General features: G+C 35.7%; 1 protein-coding gene across 6 annotated transcripts in view; it reads right to left on the bottom strand.

Annotated features, from left to right (window-relative positions):
- The window catches only part of EYA4 (EYA transcriptional coactivator and phosphatase 4), a 151,537-nt gene that overhangs the window by 31,391 nt on the left and 102,251 nt on the right, over positions 1–17,895 (bottom strand). For 4 of the 6 annotated variants that reach the window (XM_048936092.1, XM_048936096.1, XM_048936093.1 and 1 more), the window contains 6 exons: positions 14,676–14,768; positions 8,152–8,218; positions 6,098–6,240; positions 5,812–5,955; positions 4,772–4,851; positions 4,247–4,430 (listed from right to left, as the gene is read on the bottom strand). In XM_048936092.1, the coding sequence (XP_048792049.1) occupies positions 4,247–4,430; positions 4,772–4,851; positions 5,812–5,955; positions 6,098–6,240; positions 8,152–8,218; positions 14,676–14,768 (711 nt within the window). The remainder of the gene's footprint in view (positions 1–4,246; positions 4,431–4,771; positions 4,852–5,811; positions 5,956–6,097; positions 6,241–8,151; positions 8,219–14,675; positions 14,769–17,895) is intronic. The other 2 variants (XM_048936094.1, XM_048936095.1) reach the window with 2 other exon arrangements.

Genomic DNA, 17,895 nt, shown 5'->3' with positions numbered 1-17,895 from the left:
GACCAAGAGTTCTTGTTGACTAATCATTTCTATTCCCAGCATGGTGTTGATGTCAGTAAGGACACTGCAGGCACTGGAGAGATCAATAAGGTCACATTACTTTAGTTCTTTCCCCATAAATAGAACAGCAGAATTTAATTTCCTAAATGTAAAAATGTAGAAAAACGATGTTTCAGAATCACATTACTTAAGCATCAAAAGCCTATTCTTCAAAAGAAGTTCTGAGTATGCAAGATGTATGTACAATAATATAATTTCTCAGATTCCCTAACAGAGTGAAAAAAAAAAAATCACAAAGCAAATTCCAGCTATGAAAAGACAAAAACTATATAATTGGACATATATGTTAATATTCTTATCACAACTTTTTCAGATCTAGAAAATTTCAACATTTTACAAAGATTCATTTCTAAAATAATCCATAGTAATGTACTAGAACATCTGTTCTCAATGACCACATTTAATCTACCAAAAATAAAATATAAAAAGACTCTGTTCTAAATTTTCTCTGAAATAATCTAACCACTGAAGTAAATAACTTCAAGTTTCATTTAACATTAGCCTTTACCTGTTGCCCCAGGCTTCTGCTTGGGTGCACACTCATTGTGATTGCATAATTATCCATTAATCAGTACTGTAACTAATCACTGTACCTTCTAAGTTCTAGATATTTAGAGCCAACTTTATTTCATTAACTAATCTCTAAATCAGAATGAGCAGCTGTCTCTTACTTGAATGCAAGGTATGCATCTATTTTAGAATGCAGAAGTCTGTAGTGCATGTTTTTCTGAACAACTGTAGGCTTAATTGCTTGATTTGCTTTTTACCAACAGCAGACTAAAGGAGCAACTGCATTTTTTTTGTTCTCAGTTTACTTTAGAAATCAGGTCAATGCTGATAGAAGAAAAACTTACTCAAAATTCAGCCATGTAAAAAAAGTGAGAAATTCTAGTACCAAAGAGCACTGAAAACCTTCCCCTCATAAAGAGCTCCTACTGCAGCTCATATTAGACAGAAATTTTATTGCCATGTTTGAAATTTTTTAGCTTTTCCAATATTCAGCACATGCCTAATAAATCCACTCCTTAACTTTCTCTCACTGGAAGTAGGAGCAGCATCTGAGATTCCATAAAACAGGAGGAAAATGTCAAAACTGGAACATAGAATGACCACTTCATCACAGATGTTCATGCACATACTTATATCCTGGTTCAGGTCCAGCAAGAGGACTTACATGCCTTCTAGCAGCTCTAATTAAATGTTAGGGAGTTACAACACCACGGTTACAAATGGAGGTTGTCCTTCCTATCCAGACCATTTTTTCCCACTTGTAGTTGGAACAAGCATTCCCTCCTTCTTGTTAAAACACAGCTGTGCCACTTAAGCAAGAGAAAAGAGGTGTGGGCACAGGTCAAAACAAGTGTTCTGTGACAACTTCTGACATGTGTAATGGGAATGGAAAGCTACTACAACTGGCTTGTGTGCGTTTGCATCCTCCTCCAGGCGAAAATGTTACAGCCACTGGGACAGGGAGAACTGACACTTCTCCTTGTCAGTGAGACTTTCATTTGCATCGCTGTCTCTGGATCCCAGAAGCCTAGTGACAGTCCACAAGCACCTTGAACAAGCCAAACATTTGCCAAGAATCCTCTTTTTTAATAGAGGCAAAGCCCAGAGACATAATGCATTGCCACTTGTTGTAAGTAGCAGAGAGTGTAATACAGAGAGTATCAATTTTCATCTCATTTTCCTTACTTGGTCAACAAATAAAGAAATCTTGATCTGATGGAGCTTTGTTATTACAAGAAATCCTGTATATGTGGAGAGTATTTGAGGTTAATGTGAATTAACAGCAAGCAAAGATGGTAGAAGGGTGAAGTTTAATCTTATGTTTTACATGAAGTAACTCTTAGGATCAAGCAGTGAAAGTGTTAGACAGCAAGTAAACATGGAGTGTACTGAATCTCTGATTCAAGTCAGTGCATCCCACTGATGTAAATTTATTTTTACAGTGACACACAAGGGCATAGGCATGCCATGTATTCTCAAAGTGGGTGTTGCACTCTCAGCAAAGGGTCTCATGACCAGTTCAACACTTGACAGAAATAAGGAATGAGTGGGCAGGTTTGTAAATTCAGATGCACAACCTACTTAACAGGAAAAATGGTTTGTGGATTAAGCAGTCCACAAATAAGAAAAGTATTTATTGTTTCATAGATGTGCAGCCTTCAATATTTTTGAACCTACTTAAGCTATGTAAGATTCCTTTCTTTTTTCAGTGCTATTTGATACCAAGGGAGTCTGTAACACATAATACATTAACACAGAATTTCTAAGAAAATGGAAGGGAGAGACAAAGAAGGGAGAGGGAAAGGGAAAATTCTGTCTGATTTTCTCAAATAAAAATATAGAAGAATAAGACTGAAATAAAGATCAGATATGAATATACTTTTAAATGTAGATTATGAGTTGGCTCTATCGTGAGTGTTTTGCAACTGTTGGAATTTCACTTAAGATATCTGTTAGATTCTCTTCCTAAAATTCCACTCTGAGACAATTTGCATTTTCACCAAAAAACAATGGCATGTGCATTAGCCAGAGAATTTGTTGCTTCATTCCTGGAAGTGTTTAAGGCCACGCTGGATAGGTCTTTGTGTGATCTTATTTACTGGGAGGTGCCCATGGCAGGAAGGTTAGAACTAGACGGTTTTAAGGTCCTTACCAAAACAAACTGTTCTATGATTCTATGATCTCTCCATACCCATAGCATGTCATACCACCAAGATACATGTGCATGCATAGATAGACAACATTTTTAAATTAAAGTTAGCAGAGGAAAACAGCTGGAAGAAAAAAATAAATCAACTCATGCCATTAAACTTGCCAAAGATTTTAGTGAATTTAAGCAGATTATATGAAGTATGAAGCCTTGTCTATACTCTTCTACACAGTACTCCCTTCTTTATACAAATTTGTTATTATAACACAACAGCTTTATTGTCTAACTTTTCAGTTAGATTTTTCAGTTGTTATGATGAGAGTTAGTATTTACACAATTTATTGATTTTATGATCAAAGCACACTTTCCCTTTTCAGACGCTAGTTCAAAATCCAGTTCGTTACTTTATTGATAAATGATCACAGCCTGTGGGTAAGACGGACATTTTACCACATTGTACATGTGAAGGCAGTGTCCCCACTAGATTGCTCCAACAGTGTTATGCAAGGTAGCTGGCAATGATCTCTCTTATATATGCCATAACCAGCCTTAGTGAGCTATTTATGACATGAATATATCATAGAACTGGGCTAGATCTTTAAGAAATTCCTGGAATAATATAAGTTTTACATGAAATTGAGCATGAAAAGCAGATTCTTTTCACACATTAAGGGTATCACACACCTAAGCCATTTTCATGTGTCTCACCTAAGAGATTTTCATGTGTCTATATTGTACTATGCATTATTTCAAAAACGTAAATTTATTTACTGTAGTGAGAAAATAAATAGGTGAGAGTTTCGGGAACCTAGAAATTCCCAAGTCTAGCATGCAAAAAAATATTCCTTGTTAACATCTGCATTTGCTTGACAGGAATGGAGAATGGAGCAGGCAGAGGACTGCGAACTAAGTTATAAGGAGAAAAAATGAAGATATCCAGCAGTGGTGCCCTAAGAACACAACTATATAACTGTGTTGTAATGCATATGCACGAGGGGGCAGAGTTGGGCAGGCAAAATTAGCCTCCTCATTTCTCCTTGGAGCTTTCTCTTTGTAGCTTCAATTACTCCATTATTTATTTATTTGGTAAAGCAATGTGCTATTAACTGATTGCCCTATTCTTACTAACCTAAGTTTGTGTATTAGCAACTGTGGCTTGATAGAATGATTGAAGCATAATTAAATGACAAACAACATCTTGTTTAAATAATTTACAGTAACACTTCTGAATATGGAGGTGGACAGTGGAGTGTCCCACTGTCAGTAACAGTAGAACTGACTGAATTTTTAGTTAAAAATTTACTACTACAAGACTATTGCATTGCTTTTTTCAACCTCCTCCTTCAAAGAAAACAACCTCAAACTGCAAGGAGTTTTAGCTAACAAACAAATTACACAGGTCTCTTGAATAAGCATACAAAAAGGGCTTTTTTTTGTTCTTGAGTTTAAAACAGTATAAAATCAAGGCAAAAATACAGATCTTGGCTTCATACAACTACAGGGAAAAAATGTAAAAATTGTTTTCACCTGAATGCAGATCTGTACCTGGTTGACTAGTCAGGCCAGGGAGAGATTCCTGTAACTGGTAGGTTGATGATGATGATGAAGTGCCATCGGCCGTGTTGTTTGAGGTCATATATGCACCATATGTTGATGCTGAGTAATACTGTGCATACTGGTTTTGGCCAAAAGCTGTGTATGATGGATAATCCTAAAACAGCAAAAACAGTTAACTATGTAAATGAAGAAGTAATGTTTTCATTAAATATTTCTGCATGCAATGATGTGATTTATGCAAAGAGCTGATAGCTTTTAGTCTAGATTTTTTAACTTGAGAAAATTTACTAAACAATTAAAGGGAGATTGATAAAGTATTTAGATGTCAAAAGATGCAACTAAGCATCCACAAGGATTTTCAATGCTTTCCACAGAAAACAGTACTTAACTACAGCAAGTCCAATTCAGCATAACAAGTCTAAATTGAAATAACATTCCATCACTGGATTTACATAAATATTTTTTTAATGCACAAACAAGTGTTGATATTCGTACCTGTTGTGAACTACTGAAGTTCGTAGAATTTGAAACAGAATTGTTTGCATAAATAGTGGATGATGGTGTAAAACTAGAACCTAAAATTAAAAAATATGATTCATTGCAAGAACATGTTTCTGAATAAAAATATAATTCTAAATACAGGATTTCATGTTAAGACATTAATGAATTGGAGGAGCAAACAATTTTTAGTTTTCCATTTAAACAAGAAAACATCTAATGAGCATAGATGAAATGCTGCTTCCATGCATATAAGCATACCTTCTTTTTTCCCACAATAGAAGAAAGTTATTTGCAATAAGTTGTTGCAGTGACCACAAAATCATTTTTCAATTTATTACAGTGTCTCGCTTTCATTCAAATATTGTTATTATTATTATTCTCTTTTTCCTTAATTGCCTAAGTCCTAACACTTCAGTGTTCCCTTATGAAGAAAAAATCTATTTTTTAAGAATATTTAAATGATCTACGTGTTTTTAATCAATCTGTTATGAGGCTTGTCCATGTTTTCAACTTCAGATGATTAATACTATGTTTATAAGATTTAATATTGCATTAAAAGATAAAAAAGTATCCAGATAAAATGAAGTATCATTGAGCAAAAAGAAATAAATCATAATTGCATAATAAATGAAATACTAAGTATGAATTACAGAGGAATTGTAATAAATTATGTTTTTTAAAGGGAAAAGCATCAGAAGATGTCACGCTCAAAACATGTAAACAAAGGGAAGTGACATGTGTTCCCCAATAAATACAACAAATGCTTCCAGTCCTGCTCCATAGAAAAGTGAAAGTGTAGATGGGGACTGCATTGCATGACCAGATCTAGATCAGCAGATGATAAAAAATGAACATATATGCATGCGTTGGAAAAACCAATTTAAAAAAAGTAGCTATATTTTAGTGATAAAAATAGCTGCCAATGACAACCACATTTGCTAGAGTTCTGAAACATGAACTGAAAATGTAATGAGGAAACAGGGGCCACAAAGAGCAGCAAGGAGAGATGACACATAACAGCAAGGGCTACTCACCTGGCATCTGATAAGAATATGGTGTTTGGCCTGGCTGTGGGGTGGAAAACCCTGGACTGTAACTGAGGCACCCACTCTGCAGTGGTGACTGTGTCTGCGAGAGCCCACTTTCCGTCTTGATGCCTGGCAACATTACACCCAAATCTGTATAAGAAATTAATTTTCAACTGATTCTTTAAAATACTTTCTCACAGTGGGGAAAATAAAAATAAAAAAAATAGCAAAAATGTTCACATCAGCATTTATCTTACATCTATATAAGACAAAGTAATAAGAGGTCAAATACCGTAAGTAGGTAGGCTGTATGGCTGTCCTGTCTGTGAGTAGGCTGTATAGACTGCTGGTTGCTGCATTCCTGAATACTGGGTTTGTCCGGCATAGGCAGACATTGTTTGAGCTGCTGGTGTAGAAAGAATGTGTGGATAGGGCCTAAATATCAGGAAAAATAGCATTACTGTGGCAACAAATACTTTGTAGGTTAATTCAAGCAATAAAGAAAAAGGTATCCAAAAGCAGTTCATTATTCTGCCAACTCCTCTTCTTATGGGAGTTATTCCATCTCCCACTGAAATAAGCTAAAAAACTCCATCTCACATTCCCCAAGGCACTGTGAAAATTCTGTGCTGTCCCATCACCACAATTTAATTCTTAATATTCTGTGTCCATCTGTAGATGAGCTGTGCCACTGCTGTAACAGTTTTATATGGATTTAACCCCTTTGAGATAGGAACAGTACACTTAAATCAGAAAAATCCTCAAGCTTATTTATCCAGTGCAGGGAAACTTGGACTGGAAGAATAAATGAAATACAGAGGAGAACATTGAAGTTACTACCTTATGCCCTCTATAAATGGTTCTGCTTCATCAGATATCTAGCCTCTGGCTTCAGTGGGAGAAGCATAGAGAGAAGCATGAAAAATATTAACAGCAACGCTTTGTTAACCAGAAGGGCTTTAAATGTTTGGGAAATAGAATGGAAATAAAAATGGTCTTTAATTTATAAATACTGGGATTTTATAGGGAAATTGAATAAAATCAAGTTTTAAATTTTTGCCCTCCAGAGTTGCAAAAACATACAGAGAAACATTTGTCTTGGATTGTTTTGTAAGTCAAATAAGATTTTATGGACCAAGAGCTGAATAAACATACTCTGCAGAATTACACTTACTGAAATCTGGCTATTAAAAGCCATGACTAAATTTCAGATTCTAATTTTTTTTTTCTTTTTTTTTTCTAATTAGTTCAGTACATTTGGCAGTGGTTGCTATCAGAAAAGAATTACTCATTAATTTAGATGCCAATAAATTATTACAGTAAATTAAAAATTCTATTAAACCTTGTAATGTATTTGGCCAAATGTATGAAATATAGTTTGCTAAAACGTGTTTTAAGTGGAATAAGGAAGAATGCTTTTAGTTTAGACGCCTACTTTCTCAATCAATAAATGCTGGCTAACATGATACGAATGCAAATTTGGTGAAGAAATTTTAAAAAGCCTAATCAGATATAGTTTTAATGCTTTCTCTGTATCAAATTTCAAAGTCACATAGGTAGAGTATCAAAAGCACTGAAATAAATATATGGTATACTGAAATCAAGGATACTTGTGCACAACATCACATGTCAAACAAGTCAATAGGCTGCCCATTACAGTAGTTTCATAAAAAAATCTTCAGTGTTTTCCATTAAGTTAAAAAAAAGGAAGAAACTTCCTATTCCTAATAACCCTGCTGGCTTCTGAATAAATACATAAATAAACAAACACTTTTTTTTTTTTTTTTTTTTTTTTTGAGAGAGAGAGAAAGAAAGAGATTGAATCTAATCCAATTTAATTTACTTTGTTTGATATTTAAAATCTTACAATACTGGAGGAGGAAAGGGTGGTTCATAATTCTGGAATGTTTGGAACTATTTGGCAATGCTAGTACTGGAACAGTCTATGACATGTTTACCGTTAAGTATGCATGTTGCACATGCAATTGTGATTTCTAAATATAAACTCTCTTCCTCAAAATATGTCTGTATGTAATGCCAGCACTATTAAAATGCTGATGTGTGAGAATGTCAGTCTATTTTTTTTTTCCTTCCACTGTGTGTAGAAACTCAAAAGATATTTCTTGTGCGGCAATAAAGTATTGCACAAAGTAGATGTTACTCCGCAGCCATGAGAGAGAAAAAAACAATGGACATAGAATTGTAGTGGATTCATTATGGAGGTTTAAGTATTTTCCTTTCTCTCCCTTTCTTCTGCTGATCAATATATGTTCGCAGCAAACCACAGAACTGCCTATAACCAAGGTCAGTTCGCTATACAAGATTACAGTAGGTACAGACACTAACTTGGAAGGATATATCTGCGGAGAGTACTGGTGCGCTGATCTTGGGCTATAGCCACTACTTGTTATTACTGCAAAACAGAAAACAAGATTACAACAGTTAAAAACGGTATGAGAAGAATATAGCCAGTCTAAATACTACTGCAGTCACGTTAGCAGAAAATCTAATTGAAATGGACAGCTTTTACATGACATATACGTCACCACAACCGTAGTATCTTAATACACAAACCAAAACGTTTGGCAAATTTCCAGATCATTCATTCTTTACTGAACTCTTTAGTTGTTGTGAATGTTTTAAGCTTAACAGGCTTGTTTCTGAATTTATTGCACAGGCATATAATTCACACATGATCCGTGATCCACACACAATAGATTTTTCAAATTTGCATGTTGTATTAAAATTAGTAGTTAAAAGGAATCTAGTGATTTAACGTATCACATTGCATGGGATTGAAAGAACATGCCTATACTTTTAAAGTCTCATATTAACAAGTTTAATTTTAATACTGGAGAGTATTAATAGTGTTCCACATAGGTGTTTCAGTTAGCTTACATGATGAGAGATATCCAACTGATCACTAGGAAATGAATACTTCTCCTTATCAACAGGCTGATTAGAACACAGACACTACCAAAAATAGCTGTATTTCAAAAGTAAGCATAAACAGTTATGTTCAGTAGCCATCAAAATTATATATGTCTACACTACGAACAGCTGCATTCTTCCAAGAAAACTAACAGAACAACAGTCATATCCCATTAAAATTTCATTCAAAAGCAGTGCTCACACTGGATTAATTCCAAGTGTTTGGAAGTTTCTCTTTCCTTTAGCCATCTGTCTTGACTAAGACAGATGTATTCCAAATATATGTACTCTAAAGAGTTGAACCAATCCCTTCAGAGCAAATCCATACTGGGCAAACATACAGAGTGTCTTTATTAGGCCATCTGCTGCTCATTCACTTTTCAAAAGATTAAAGTAGTACACAACGAAGCACTGGAATTTCTTTAGTCTAATCAATCATAGTTGTACTTCAAAGTGTACCCTCTTCCTGAGTTGTTCATAATGGTAGTAGCAATGAACTTTCAGAAATATATAAGTGACAAATAGGTTTAGGTTCCTAACTATTTTATGAAACATGATATATGTCTACGTCCAGGTGTAATTAACATCTTTGAGATCTATTTCTTTGAACATATGCAGAACTTCATATTTCTGAGGCTACTTTAAACGCATTTAGAACCTGTAGGATTTTAAAAGGAAAATACAGTAGGAAAAACAACAGCAAACACATTAGCTTATTTTTTAAATGTGCAGTTGAGAATGGCTTGAAAATGAGGAAATGGATAATTTTTTGAACACACGCTACCAGATCTCCTAAAAGAGTTGCTGACTGAAAAGATATTAAGGGATAATCTGCAAGGGAAATCTGCTGAATTTAATATTATATTATTGGATGTTCTTCTCTGAGAATGCCTTCCAATGGTTTAAGCTTATTTTCTAAGTGTGCATAAAGATATCCTCAGAGTTAGATGAATGTATAGCTGTATATAAAAACAGAAATAGCTCATAAAACCCTAAAGGATGTTGTTACTTATTTAACTCCTGAAGAGTAATTAGTCTTAGCCTGTTCTATCACTGTGACCTTTCTGAAGACAAACAATAGCTAACAGAATGACCTTGGTGATTCCCAGGGCAAGGAATTTTCATGATCCATTACCAGCTTATCGGATCTTTTTTGACCATACTGCTCCACTTTTTGTCTATTGTTTGCTGAATGACACATCACTTGATTAATCAATTTGGTTAAAGCACATTTACCATTCTACTACAGTAGGCATAAACTACCAAAAAAGAGAGAAAGAGAGTAAAAGAGGGGGGGAAGGAGGGAAGCAGGGAGGCAGGGAGGCAGGCAGGTAGGCAGGTAGGCAGGCAGGCAGGCAGGCAGGAAGGAAGGAAGGAAGGAAGGAAGGAAGGAAAGAAAACAAAAGACAGTTTATTTAGATCACTTGAGTTATCAGAAACTAATGTTTTTCTGCAAAAAGCTGTCCTTCCTGTTTTTTAAATTCTTTCTGCATATATATATAAGAAAATAAAAAACAAATTGTGTGCCATTCCAATTAAATAGCTTTTTCACTCTTTCTCTGGCAGTCTTTTACATCAGTTTTTGCACTGCATTTTAGGATGTGGGATATTTGAGAAACACAGGGTACAAGAGCTGGCATACGAGAATATTATGACTATGTATCACAAGTGAATTATACCGTAAATCCCAGCTCAGATTGGTAATTCTGAGGTTTATCAGAATTCAACAGTTGTCTCTGTTTTCAGAATTATTCTCCTAACCCTACTTCTCTTTGGTAGGGAGGATTAGCAGTAGGGGAAGTGGTAGAGGCAGGATGTTACATACTTTATAACTTCTTAATAACTTTCTAAGCATAGCTTTCTGTAGCCACTTATAAGAATGGGCTAGTCACCATTATACTGTGTTATTTATGAGAAAATCAAAACTCTCTCTTCCCTGAAAAACTCAAGTATTTCTGAGATCTCATTATTTAACTTTACCTGCTCTTCTGGGCAGGTGTAATACCCTTGATTTCTCAAGTTAAAAGCCATCAAGCTGCACACTTCTGAAAAACAATAGTCATATTTTGCACATGCCCTGGAGAATCACAATTCAGAACTTGGCAGGTAAATTCTCCATTCAACGGGCCCGCTTTCTCCAGAGGTGGAAGTTCTGGCTGATCTGTACCACGCAGGGTCCCAGCATCTCCAGCCTCAATCCCACAGGGAGGAAAACGTGGAAGGTGGAGTTTCAGAAAAGGCAGTAAGGCCTGAGAACAGATGCGTAAGAGTCTCCTGGGCTCAAAGTTTGAGGATGGGGTAGGAAACGGGTTGAGGAATGAAGGTGCTGGCTAGGAAAAGAGACTGCTGGCCAGGGTTGGCTGAAATTGAGAGGCAAAAGTTGCAGTAGATATGAATGTGACAGAATAGAAAGAGGAAATGAGAGAGATAAGAAGAAAAGCAGATGTAACTGTGCCCTCTGAGCTGAGGCTTGATACATCACTGGGGAGACGTCCCCAACCTAACAAATGTTGACCACAGAAGAGAAAAGAAGGTGACAGCCAGCTCACTATTTACCCTGTTAGCTCAACTGGCAAAGATAGCAGTAGAGAGCTGAAATAACCAGAAATCATGCTGATAGCATGTGCTGGGTTCATCAAATCATCACAGACTAAAATTTTGTATTTTTCCATTAATCATCTGGAAAATTCTGTGTGAAGAATTAGGTTAAAAGGATTGCATTTAAACAGCAAATTTCAATTTCTGCACAAAAGGGGACCAGACAAAGGTATGTAGTGACGGCGTTTCCTAACCTTGCCTTTATAGCCTTTAGAATTTTTTTTTAATGTCCTTTTTGCATGTAATAAATTTTAAGTAACAAAGACGACAAGAACTTCAGATGTTTCTCTCCACTCCATTAAAATTATAAACAGTTCCCAAATTATTCCAGTATCCTAAGCAATTTAAATACAAAAATGCATGCATTCACAGTACAGCAGCTGTAGCAAATTCTTGGAGCATAAAATTGCTCATTTAAGACTGTTCTGCAATTCTCCACACCCTGTAAGTATCCAGCCCTACAAGAGCCTGCTACAGGATTGCAAAGATTCGTATTGAGTGTACTGATAATAATTACTAACTGCCAGTCTTTGAGGGAAAAGGTGGAGGAAGAGGGTATACAGTATGACTACCTTGTCACCCTGAGCTAAAAGGCACATCTTTTTCCCAGGGTGTCACTCTGCAGAAGGATGAGACCAAAGCCCTGATCGTGGACAGCCACATGGCAGCCAGCGCATGGACACTGTGGCAACTCTCTGTGGCACTCTCATTCTAAATTCCGTGTTTTATTTTTCAACTTAATACTAGACATGAAGTTTCTTCTTTAGTATATTCGGTTTTTGTTTTTTTAAATGTGACTTGAGGCTGGCACATTCAGCATAAATTTGCAGATTTATCATAAAACCACAAAGGCTTACTTGAAGGCACCTCTGATTGCAGGATGCCAAGGATGGAACAAACCTAAGTGTTAGACAGTAGTTTCAAAAAGCTGCAGTGCTCTTCTGTCAAAAATCAGGGTTCATCGCAGTTACCTGCAAGGCCTAATCTGTCTCTGCTATAGTATGACTCATGCAGTCTGTCATCACTTTCTATGTTTAAGCTGGTCATTAGGAACAGAGCTGGCTACTGTACACATAAAGAGCTTGTTCAGCCTTACGCTCAGCCCTAGAACACATCACAGGTTTTTACTGCCCTTGGAGCATGGGAATCACTTTTCATGGGGAGAATATGATGGAGAGAAATTCCACACGGCACTTTTAAATGAGCCTCATCACTATGTGATTTTATTTCATAAAATATTTAATAATGTTTCTAAGTCCTTCTCTACTTCACAAAGGTTGCTTTGTTCTTCTGACCTGTTTGTACAGGACAGAGTATAGGTGTTATCCCTCCTAGTGACCTATACGTCCAGGCTACATGTTTGAAAGCTGCAGGAAAGTACTAGCATTACACTTTGTCATGGGAGTAACACAAAGCTGTGAGTGATTTTTAGGAAAACACAACATTAATTGCTGGGCTTTGCTAAGCATTGTTTTCAGTTGCAGCTGATTTGTCTAAAAATTTGTCATCTTTGTATGCGTTAGTGTTTGTTGGTTTTGGCAACACATTAAACATCCCAAATCATCACTTAGATTAAAAAGTCAGAGGAATACTTTGTGTGAATTTATATTGTTTTTTACAGTTTCTGCCACAAAACTGAAAATTTTCCAAATTGCAAGTAATAATAAAGGACAAGTAATGGATTTACAATTTGTGAAAGGCTCAACAGGTTAAGAAAGCAGTTCTGCCTCACATATGATGATGCAGACTGCTAATCACTCTGACAGGCAGACTACTGATTTCCCACCATGAGTCATCATACTCATTTAATACTTGAGTTTGTGGTCTACAATGAGAATTGGGGTCATTTTTCATTTGAATATGTAGGCAGCTAATGGACAAAAAAGACTGTAAAGCTCAAATTCTTTCATTTTTGGTGGCACCTTTTCCAAATCTTTAAAGTGTAGAGATCTCTTGTGCAGTCAGTGGAAGCTAAGAGTGAATGGCATCCTGTGAAATCAAACTGTTGTTTAGGTAACTAAGCATGAACACGGGACTGCAATTTTGGCACCTCCTTTCTGAAAATGTTGCCTTAGCCATGTTTTTACACATGGGATCCAGCTCAGGTGTCTTAAATACGTGGCACAAGCTGATAAAATTTCAATAACAATGCCAAACTGGCATATAGACAGACATTTTATGACATGCACTTATAACATAATTTATAATATTTTAGAGCAGAGTAACAATAGCCATGGGAGGGGGGAGAAGGGAGAAGGGAGAAAAAGAAAAAGAAAAAAAAAAAGAAGAAAAAAAAAGGAAAAAAAGCAGCTGATTTTTAGCAAAAAGTTTTTTTTTTTTTACATAACTTATTAGATTTTAAGTTGATGGTGTTCCTTTCATAATGAGAACAATGTTTTCATTCCTACTAATCAGAAAAAGTATACGCTTGCTTTACATTTCACAATGGACCTTTACTTCAAGCACTTAAATTTCAATACTTTCCTGAATAATGAACTTCAGAGTATGTCTGGATTTACTGATGCCTAAAAGCAATTCTGGAATCATACACTCAGTTTCTCTGCTTTTAAAACATTTTGATTACGCAGAAACATTGTAATTTCCAGAATATTTTAAATGGGTTGTGACTACCTATGTCTACCAAAACCCACAGCATGGCAATTCTTGGCTTCAGTAAAATTTCAGTCAGGCTGCTACTGAGTTGATATTTTCAGATATGAAATTAATTTTCCCTTCTCTCTTATTAGAAGGATTCAGCCTCTTAGAGGGCAGATTTTCTTTAATTTTTTGTCATCTTTTAGTAATTTATAGGAATCTACTTAAAAGTTGTTGTTTGTTTCATTTTTTAAAGAAGCAGATTAAATTTACAATTATTTAAACTAAAATATTTACATGGAGACAAAGTAGCTTATGGCAATCAGTATTTAAAGTAACACACTGTTCATACAAATAAGAAGATCAGCACTGAAATACGACCCTTAAGATTCTAAATTCTACAAATTGATACAGCCTTTAGAAATACAATCCATTTTTTCTTCCTAAATCATATAAGTCCAGCGCTGAGAAAAAGCTACAGTACAATAATAACATTATTATTATAACATTTCAACATACAGGAATGGTCTTAGTCATCATTAAAACTTTTTTATGATTGTAGCTCATGAAAAGTGCATTTTTTAATAGAAATGAAAAAAAAGTTACAATTATTACTTGGTATTAAAATGTTACTACATTGTGGCTTCTAAAAGGTCACTTCCATGCAGTGCAGTGCTCATTAGCGAAGGTTATTAAATGCTATATTAATGTGTATCTAGCAATATGTGATCTTATTATGGCTTTACCTGACCCAGTAAAAGTGTCAAGCGATCCATCTCCAGTTGTTGTTGTTGTTTCATTGCTGTTCATGGGCTCTGTTTTGACTGCAAGAAGAGACACTACATAGAAGAATAAGTAGACATGAGATTTTACTTTTAGATTTTACTAGAGTCCTCATGCCAGTCTCACTAGTGGTAGTCCAGATATACTAAGCATGCGATGAAACAGCTTCAACCTTTGCACTACCACAGCATTGAGGCACTCTACCATCATTCCATTAGGAACGGCCATGCATCCATAGAGCTTTTCATCTATGCATTTGGCTATGCATTGGTTTTAGTAACTGAACTATCTTCTGGGGAGATTTCAGCCTAAATCTTATTGATTCCAACAATTCCCTAAGGGTATCAGAAAGGAGAGAAAAATTAGCTGTCAAAGCATGTAGCACAAAAATAGTTTTGCCTGATGAGTGAAACAATAATTTAATATATTTTCATGCTCATATGGAAGTATATTATTTGTTAGCATTCTGCCTTTGCCCTTCCCCTTTTTTGCAGCTCGGTCAATAGCAAGCCATTTTCCATAATAGAAGGGTGAAGTTTAAAATAAATAAATAAATAAATAAACACAAGATCAACAACAAAAAAGTAGAGCACAAACAACAACCCTGAGAAATCAGCTTCTAATTCAGAAGTTACCAAATATTTGGGTCCACAATGAACTCAAAAGATTTCTTACATATCATCATGTATCCCTACTATCCAAGCCATAACTGAATGCATCTCAGTGGCAATTCAGCTTCTAACATTCAACTGGCAAACCTAGAAAAACTCTGACATTGGCAAACCTGAACAAGTTACCACCATTGCCTTGTGAAGGTCAGTTACGCATGTTCAGTCAAGAAACAGAGGTATTTTCAGAGGCCAAATACAGCCTTAGCTGTCCTCAAGATTCAATATCCCTCTTAAAATATGTTGAGGACAGTGTTTGAGCTAAACAAAGGATGTGGTTTTCTCATGAGAATAGTGGCCAGAGTAGTACCTGCAGAACCACACTGCTATTTCTCCCTGTGTGATCACAGCAAAGAGCTCAGGGATTTCATAGCTGAAAATACAGCCACTGGGTTTCCAGAATAGGTGAGCCCTGAGTGGAGTGTCTCTGCTGATATACCTCAGTCCCAGACAATTGCTTAACAGGTCTTATTCCATTAGGTCATATGGGATGCTGCAGATATTACAATTGCACAAGTGACCTGTTCTGAATTCAAAGGGATGTCTGTTTAGGTCAAGCATGGAAGATTTGAAAAACTAAGATGTGCTTATCTCTGTGATATGGAGAGAGCCTTGCAATATTGCCAGTGTACTGATGTTAATGAAACCAAGCAGCCCCTTACACAAGTTACAGTTATGCTGTAGTTGTGTATTTCTTTTCACTGAAAAGATAAAAAACAAAAAAAAAAAAAAAAACAAAAAAAAAACAACCTTGAAAGTGTCTGTCTTTTAAATATAGACTTCTTTCCATCTTCTCTTTAATAAAAGTGACACACCCAGTCTATTCTCTCTGCTGGCAACAGTAGTAAATTAATTTGGCATGAAATCGTCAGGAAAAAAATTTAGCCATATTTTTTCAAGTTGCTGTGCAGTCTTTGTCATTATGCAGTCCTTTATTTTCTGATTTATAACAAAAAAGTGACAAGAATTACCAAATGAACAAAGTCCTTTGTCAGTGTAATCTACTGTTCCCATTTCTCTATTTAAGTGAGAAAGAGGTGCTTCAGGAAATCAATAAAATATACAGCAGAAGAAAATTTAAAGGTCATTTCCAGCAAATAACATATCCCTTCAGTATTTGTATATTACTGTATACAGATGTCTGCATTCTATATTAGCATCTTATCTTCCCCCTTGAAGACCTTTGGTCATATTTTACTTTATAAATTGCATGCATCTTTTTTTCTGCAGAGTGTGGACATTTACACATACAAAAAGAAAATCCTACTTCTTAGTACCCTTCATCCTTTCTATTCAATAAAACATTTCAGTATTGTCCATACTAAGCTATAAGCTTATGCTCAGTATTGCATCCAGAAGGACACCTCACTTTGTGCCTAACCTTTCTCTTTAACCAAAGCTTCAGTATCTAATTGAAATGTTTACTTTAGAGTTACGTATATTTCTGGTTAATGCCAATTGCAGTGCACTTCCATAAGCACAAATATTCACCATCCTCTTGTCTCCCAGTCAAGCAAAAAATGACCTAAAGCAAACCCTTTCACGTAATTAACTTGAGGAAAAACACTGTATTGGCACTGTTCTTTCCTGAAAAATACTTGTTGAAAGTATTTTTGTGTTTGATTTTAAACAGTTCTACAGTCAGATTTTATCAACTTAAGGATCATAAAGATCTTTCCACAGTGTAGCTAGACGTTTGAAGCATTACCTTTTTTTTTAAAGGTTGCATATCATTAAAACGAGAGGGGCAAAAAAGCACTGTGATAACTAAAAAAAGGAATTTTAACATCAGATTAAACAGCCAGTAATATTTAAAGCTGAAATCAAAACATAAGCTGACAACAAGTCAAAACACAGCACAGATTTCCTGACATGTGAGCTAAAGCATGGTAATACTACGAAGGCAGCCTCTCTAGAGATAGTGCAAAGATCAAGAGTTTGAGCCATCATTATGAATCAATAGTTCAATGAGAATAAATGCAATATGCTGTTGTATAAATGTGGATTAAGTTTATTAAGTTCTGAAAAAGTAAAAATATAATGAAAAGCAATCTCAATCTGGAAGCCCACTTGAGTGTTGCTGACAGCAAAGACTGCAGATGGTAACAGAGAAGGGTTACCCTGGTGGTCGGGGCAATGCAACAGGCAGATAGTGTACAAGGGCATACAGAAGAAACTGGAGTTGTACAATCTCAAGTACAGCTGAGAGGAAAACCAATTTCTGCCATCAGCTATGTAACAGAAAGATAGAGAGGAGATGAAGAACAAAGCTGTACTCTTCTCAAAGGTGCTCTGTGTGAATGGATAGGAAGCAACAGACACAAGGGAAAAATCCAGTTAGACCTGAGGAAAATTCTTCATCATGAGAGTAATCATGCCAAAGACAAGAGCCCAAAGAGGCTGTGTTGGCCCAGCTGACCTCCAGGAATTGCTATCAAACTTAATTACGCCAAGACTAATTCAGAATACAACCCCCTACAGGCAACAGTTTCTACAATGTAAGTTCTTTACCTGA

The sequence above is a fragment of the Lagopus muta genome, chromosome 2 (genome assembly GCF_023343835.1).
Source record: "Lagopus muta isolate bLagMut1 chromosome 2, bLagMut1 primary, whole genome shotgun sequence".
In the NCBI taxonomy this organism is placed as follows: Eukaryota; Metazoa; Chordata; class Aves; order Galliformes; family Phasianidae; genus Lagopus; species Lagopus muta.
The sequence above is the reverse complement of the archived record's forward strand: the minus strand, read 5'-3'. Positions and strand labels throughout refer to the sequence as shown.